Raw genomic sequence first — 6,718 nt, forward strand, 5'->3', positions numbered from 1 at the left:
TTTTGAGCTCAAAATCAAGCTTGGACTCGACACGATAAACTCAAAGAATGAACTGTAACAACTTTTTCCTCGACCAAGCTCTGAATAACTCACGGGTTGTTCGATTCATTTATACCCTATGTCGAAGTAACTCTTAGAACATGTAATTACAAATTTTGGGATTTGGAATCAATTGTCCCTTATTTAATTTCAATGTGAAATTCAACAAGTCATATGAATTAAGATTTACTTGACTTGACCGATGAGGCTTTAGTCTACTGGCTAAGATTAAGGCCCTGAGTTATATAATCTCAGGTTTGATTCTTATTTGCGAGGAGATTTTTTTAATTTATTTAAATAAATTTAGGGATGTAAACGAGCCGAGCTTTTGAATGTTCAAACTCGGTTCATTTATAACCGAGCCGAGCCCGAGCTTATTTAACGAATATATTCATGGCTCACGAGCTTATTCGAGCTTTTATCGAGCCTAAACGAGCTTAATATATTTAAACTATAAATTTAAATATTCATTAAATTAATTAAAAACTAAAAAATATATTTGAAAAAATATAATATTATTATTAAAATTTGTAATTTTATTCTAATAAATTAATTTTTATAGATTTTTCAATATTTTTCATAAGTAAAGTGTAAATTTATAAATTAAATATCAATACTATTATTTTTCGTCTAAGAGATGACTTACAAGCTTGTTAACGAGCCTGTTCACGAGCTAAAAACTGTTTGCTCGTTTACATAACTAAAAAAATTTAGTAGTTTATTTGTAATTATTTGCGGATCTCGAGTGCATACCCCCGATGGGGGTGCAATGTCCTTGTAATACCGAATCTTAATTGCAATCATAAAAAAAAAAAAAAAATCGATTTACTTGGCTTGGTCACGCCCCTCCCTTCACCTCTTCCTCCGATCGATTGACCGGCTGAGTCCCCACCGCCATCCCGGCGACAGCGATCAGTCATGGGGTCCACCGTCCGTTCATCTTTTTCTTTTCTACCCGCCATCCTCTTCTTCATATCTGCGGCGCTCGCCTCCGAGTCTGATCACAAGGTACACTCTGCATTTTTGCACTCTCAGTTGACACGTGAAGCATAGAACTCTTGTTTCTCAGCCTTATTACAGTTAATTTATTTATACTTGGGTTAACTGCTCCAATATATTAGTTGAATGAATTAGATCTGTTTTGAAGATCACTGGATTTTGGTGTTCAATGCTTACCATTGTCTAAGGAGCTGTGGTTTTGCCTTGAATTGAGTCACGAAATGATCTGATCGTCCCACTGCATGATATGGTTCTTGGATTAGCACGCAAACGTGGTTTGTGCTCTTTCAAGTAGGGTCGGTGTGAGGATTGGGCCGTATAAACGAGAGTATGAGGTAGGGAAATGCCGATTAAAAGTTTTCTCAAGCTCGCGGGTACTCAATAGAATTTTTCAAGCTGTGAACCCGAGTAATTTAGAATTTCCATGTTGGGGGGAAGATGCCAAGCCTTGTGTTTTTGTATTACCTATAATAGCATATGACAGTGTGTGTAAGGAAATCAATAATTTCTGCCTAGTAACCTAGGGAAATTTTAGTTAACATTTCCAAATAATGATATTTTTTTTTGCTTTTGAAAAATACGTATCAGGAGTTTATGGATTTGTTTTGGGGTGTTTGTTGAGCTACCTTATTGATAATGATCACTGGATCATTGCTCAGCTTGAGTGTCTTGTAGTTTCCAACCAATAGTTTGAGGGAACTACATTGAGAATGATTGCACAATATTCATGATCTGGATTTCTATGTGCACCCTGGTTCCTTTTATGGACGATTATGCATATTCGCAATTGTCCATTGATTGACATTTCCGCAGCATCATTATGCTAATTGCTTCATGTAATATCTATGACAAAATTTAATGCAACTTATGTGCTGCCCTCAGTTTCTAGCGATGCAGTTTTAGCAAATAGGCCTGTAAAACTTGGTGGAGTGAATGTGTTTTCTCTAACTCTCTTCTTTTTTTTCTTGCAGTATAAACCTGATGACCCCTTAGTTCTTTGGGTAAATAAAGTAGGTCCATACAATAATCCTCAAGAAACATATAATTATTACAGCCTTCCATTTTGTCGCCCATCAGGCGATGCTGCACACAAATGGGGTGGGCTTGGTGAAGTATTGGGTGGAAATGAGCTCATTGATAGCCGGATTGATATAAAATTTCAAAGTATGTATGTGGATATCCTGAATCCAGCACAAATTCGTGAGTTCAAGTGTTGTTTAAAATTTAAATGGACAATAAAGTTTTCTATTTTTATTTGGCAGAGCCTGTGGATAAAACTTCCATTTGTGAGATTGAAATTGATGAAGCACATGCCACACACTTCAAGGATGCAATTGAGAGGACTTACTGGTTTGAATTTTTCATGGGTATGTTGTATGTCCATTCTTTGATATCATTTATACTAGGATCGATTGATTTTGCCTGTCAAATTCAAATTCATGTGCTAAATTCATTTCCACACGACAATAATTATTTATAAGCTATGGATTCTTGGTATTAGAACCAATAAGGTTCTGTGCATCAGCCTCTATCGCACTTTTATTTGATGTTGGTGTCTCATCTCTTCCCTCGTATTATCTTTTGCCGCTTGCCAACTATTGATACAGGCTGATAACAACACATGGTGATTAGTTAGGTTGCTTTAGCCTGTCACGCAATGCAGCAGATATTACAAATTTTGGATCTTATATTTTTAAGAAAAATGGAGTATCTTCAAGTCATTGGGTAGTTCATAGTCGTTTTACCGAATAAATGTGGTTGTGGCATGCTTTGATACTTCTCTACTTTCTGATTGTTATGAAAATGAAACTTTGAATCTTTAAATCGGTACCAACACTGAACTAAACTGAGATCAACTCGCACTCATGGACATGGCCTGAGATTGAGATTCCCTTTTGTTTGAGTGTTTTTTCAGTTGCTCAGTGCTTTTAAGCTGAGATGGTCCGGAGTTATGGATCGCATTATGATGTGGTTAATGGGTGACGGGGTCAGGGATTTGAGGCTTGTTGAAGAGAGAACTTCACGATCACCTGTTAAAGAAAGAGAACCTCACAATAATTTGATAATCACAGATTACTTTTGAGAACAAATTTGAGTTGTTTTATCCCGTTCCAATCATTTTTCTTAAATGCAAGAAAGTCCCCTAGAATTATAAAGATAAATCTGCAGATAACTGGTTAATCCAATCCTTAATGATAAGGATTATCTTTTATTTGGAAATAACTAATCTACATCTGCAAAAGCCTACAGAATAATTTCCTGATCTAATCCTTATTAATGATAAGGATTGCCAGCTATTTGGAAGTGTGACTGAATCAATTGATAAGAACCAAATACTGTGAAGATAAAATTACCTGTATTGTTTATAGAGAATTCTTTGGTTCGGGCCAACCTTCGCGTGGAATACATTGGGCTGTTTTTGGCCCTTCATGCTCCTAACATAAGTTTTTATTTTCTAACAAGAGTTCGATATCAGCTGTCTAATCCCAATTCTTGTTTTCTGTTTTTTGCTGATGTGCTGACCGTTCAGATGATTTGCCTTTATGGGGTAAGATTTCCGTAGACTCAGTGCTCAACAAATTGTTTTCTGAACCATGTCAATCCAATATTTCATCAACACTTGTTTTCGTGCAGGATATGTCGGTGAGTTCCATTCCAAAAGAAAAGGTGATAACCAGCACATGCTCTTCACGCATAAGAGCATAACTGTGAAGTACAACAAAAATCAAGTCTCTGGCTGCTTAAAATTTGTCTTGATCATTTTTAGATTTTTTAGTGCTTCTCTAACCTTTTTTTTATCATGTAGATTATTCAAGTCAACCTCACTCAGCAGAACCCAAAGCCATTGGAAGTGGGAAGGACATTGGATATGACATACTCAGTGCAATGGATTCCAACGGATATCTCTTTTGCTCGGCGTTTTGATGTCTACCTGGACCATCCCTTTTTTGAGCACCAGGTATGATTGACATTCTGACATGGATATTATCAGAAATAAATAATTTTAGTGGACATTCGTTTGCAATAATGTAATGGTCTGATCTAGGTAGCATTGACGTTATGACTTAAAAATTATCTGAAGTGAATGGTTTCAGAGGCCATTTTATTTGAGAAAAGAATGTCGAGTAGAATTTGCCACTTTTGGTCGTCCATCCCATTCATTTTTACTATTTTCTTGTAATATCAACTATTTATTTAAGTCCTAAATGTTACACCTCAAGTATTAGCATATTCTTGTAATCTCAAGTATTTTCTTGCAGATACATTGGTTCTCCATCTTCAACTCCTTCATGATGGTTATGTTCCTTACTGGTCTAGTATCAATGATATTGATGCGAACCTTGCGAAATGATTATGCTAAATATGCCCGTGAGGATGATGATTTAGAAACTCTGGTAATAACCTTAGTGATTCATCCCATTTATCTTATATATTTTTAAATGATTGTTGATGTTCTAGAACTCAACATCTTTAGGAAAGAGACGCCAATGAAGAGTCTGGTTGGAAACTTGTTCATGGAGATGTATTTCGTACCCCTCTCAGTTTAGCTTTACTGTCCGCTCTTGTTGGCACTGGCGCACAACTAGCAATGCTGGTTTTACTTGTAATCTTATTTGCTATTGTGGGAATGCTATACATTGGGTATGTGTCAAAATTTCCATTCTTGCATCTTACCCTGTCCCTTTCTCATAGTAGTTGATTTTAATTGATAAAGTAATGTTGTTTCCAGTTCCTCAAGTTTATACAAGAACCTCTCTCCTGATAGTTCTTCTGAACTCAGCTTTTGTTTAAATCGGCAGCCCAGAAACTTTATTGATTCTTTCTAATCTCTTTATGTGGAAACATGTGTTAGCATTTGATTATTTTCTTTGACATTTATTTTTGTATGCTTCGATCAGGAGAGGAGCAATTGTCACTACTTTCATAGTATGTTATGCTTTCACATCATTCATTTCAGGCTACGTCAGTGGTGGAATGTACTCCCGCCATGGTGGTATTTTCAGCTTCCCCTGTTTCTTCGACTCTTTTTCCACTTTCCTGTTCTTTTTTTTTTTTTGTCTTATAATTTTATTTTATTTTTTTCAGATTGTTGTTTTTTTAGCAGGACTCGAAAATGTATACTTATTTCTCTTATATTATTGCAGGTAAAAACTGGATTAAATCAATGATTCTTACTGCTTCACTTTTCCCTTTCATGTGCTTTGGGATAGGTTTTGTTTTGAACACTGTTGCCATATTGTACGGGTCCCTAGCCGCCATTCCCTTTGGAACAATGGTTGTTGTCTTTGTCATATGGGCTTTTATTTCTTTTCCCTTGGCACTTCTGGGTACGGTTGTAGGAAGAAACTGGAGCGGTGCTCCTAACAACCCATGTCGCGTAAAGACCATTCCTCGACCAATTCCAGAGAAAAAGTGGTATCTAAAACCTTCTGTGGTATCTATGATGGGAGGATTGCTTCCTTTTGGTAGCATTTTCATCGAGATGTATTTTGTTTTCACTTCCTTCTGGAATTACAAGGTAATGTGAATAATTCTTATAAATCGGTATTGTGATTGAATTTTTTGTGCTTACTCCTTTGACTGCTTGTGCAATCAGCCGAAGAATATTGAATTGTAATTTGATTTCCAGATTGGCTTGTGCCTTGGTCATATTTCTTAATTCTTCTGATAGAAAAATAACAATGGGATTTGGGATCGAAGATTGAAAATATATATTCATGGGAGAAAGGTTATGTGGAAACGAAGAAAAACACTTGGATCAACTCAAGTAAATTATAAAAGTGACTTGATTCAGTGTTGTAGAATTACTGATGCTTCATCTATATTTCAGAGGTTTATTTATCACAAACTTCATCAGTAGTAGTTAATTTCTCCTCATGCTTACTGAAAGAATTGAAAGCTGTCATATTACGCTATTCCTTCCTAATAACTAAATTATCTCCCTGTTAACAGGTCTACTATGTCTACGGTTTTATGCTTCTGGTTTTCCTGATTCTTATGATTGTAACCGTCTGCGTCACTATTGTTGGGACATATTTCCTGCTAAATGCTGAGAATTATCATTGGCAGTGGACTTCCTTCTGCTCCGCAGCTTCAACGGCAGTTTATGTGTACTTGTACTCTATATATTACTACTCCATGAAGACAAAAATGTCAGGGTTCTTCCAGACGAGTTTCTATTTTGGTTACACACTGATGTTTTGCCTTGGCTTGGGAATCCTTTGCGGTAAGTTATCAATATTCAACTCGAAGTTTTAAAGGTGACATTCATATCTCATGTGTGAGGGTGTAGTATATTTATATTGTTTGTCTTTTTTCGCTCATCTCCAGTTCATTTCAGAAATTCATACATTTGGAGCTTATGCACGTATGATTATTGATTCCTTTGCGTAATATGTACTCACTGTGGGTTGTTAATTACGCGCTTGCAGGTGCCATCGGTTATTTAGGCTCAAACTTGTTTGTGAGGAGGATTTACCGAAATATCAAATGTGACTAGGAGAGAGATTTGTCGCCGTATCCTTTGTGCTTCTTGGGTCAGTTTCTTGGCAAATGATTAGATTACGTATACGATGGCTTGATGATGTGTAGCTCAGAGTACAGGGGAATCCCCCAGATTTTTAGCAGGTTTTGTAAAAACCAAGATCTACTTACATAATTTAGAATGTTTTATGATTCA

General features: G+C 36.2%; 1 protein-coding gene across 2 annotated transcripts; it reads left to right on the plus strand.

Moving 5' to 3' along the window:
* Positions 1-795: 795 nt before the first annotated feature.
* Positions 796-6,718, plus strand: LOC140860088 (transmembrane 9 superfamily member 1-like). 2 transcript variants are annotated; one of them, XM_073262855.1, is made up of 12 exons: positions 796-1,047; positions 2,010-2,202; positions 2,301-2,405; positions 3,569-3,586; positions 3,673-3,767; positions 3,845-3,997; positions 4,299-4,433; positions 4,514-4,680; positions 4,938-5,029; positions 5,184-5,557; positions 5,992-6,265; positions 6,471-6,718. In XM_073262855.1, exons 1-12 carry the CDS (start codon positions 958-960, stop codon positions 6,536-6,538), a joined length of 1,764 nt encoding a protein of 587 aa, XP_073118956.1. In that variant the 5' UTR covers positions 796-957; the 3' UTR covers positions 6,539-6,718. The 2 variants fall into 2 exon arrangements, with proteins under 2 accessions (XP_073118956.1, XP_073118955.1); XM_073262854.1 differs by having other exon boundaries at positions 797-1,047; positions 4,938-5,032.

The sequence above is a fragment of the Henckelia pumila genome, chromosome 4, assembly GCF_033568475.1.
Source record: "Henckelia pumila isolate YLH828 chromosome 4, ASM3356847v2, whole genome shotgun sequence".
NCBI lineage: Eukaryota > Viridiplantae > Streptophyta > Magnoliopsida > Lamiales > Gesneriaceae > Henckelia > Henckelia pumila.

What these genes read in the sequence shown, in the direction of transcription:
- LOC140860088 (XM_073262854.1), top strand. Translation starts at nt 958, where the DNA reads ATGGGGTCCACCGTCCGTTCATCTTTTTCTTTTCTACCCGCCATCCTC. An exon ending in ATCCCTTTTTTGAGCACCAG is followed by an intron (nt 3,998 to 4,298) that starts GTATGATTGACA and finishes ATTTTCTTGCAG; the next exon opens with ATACATTGGTTCTCCATCTT. An exon ending in GTGGGAATGCTATACATTGG is followed by an intron (nt 4,681 to 4,937) that starts GTATGTGTCAAA and finishes TGCTTCGATCAG; the next exon opens with GAGAGGAGCAATTGTCACTA.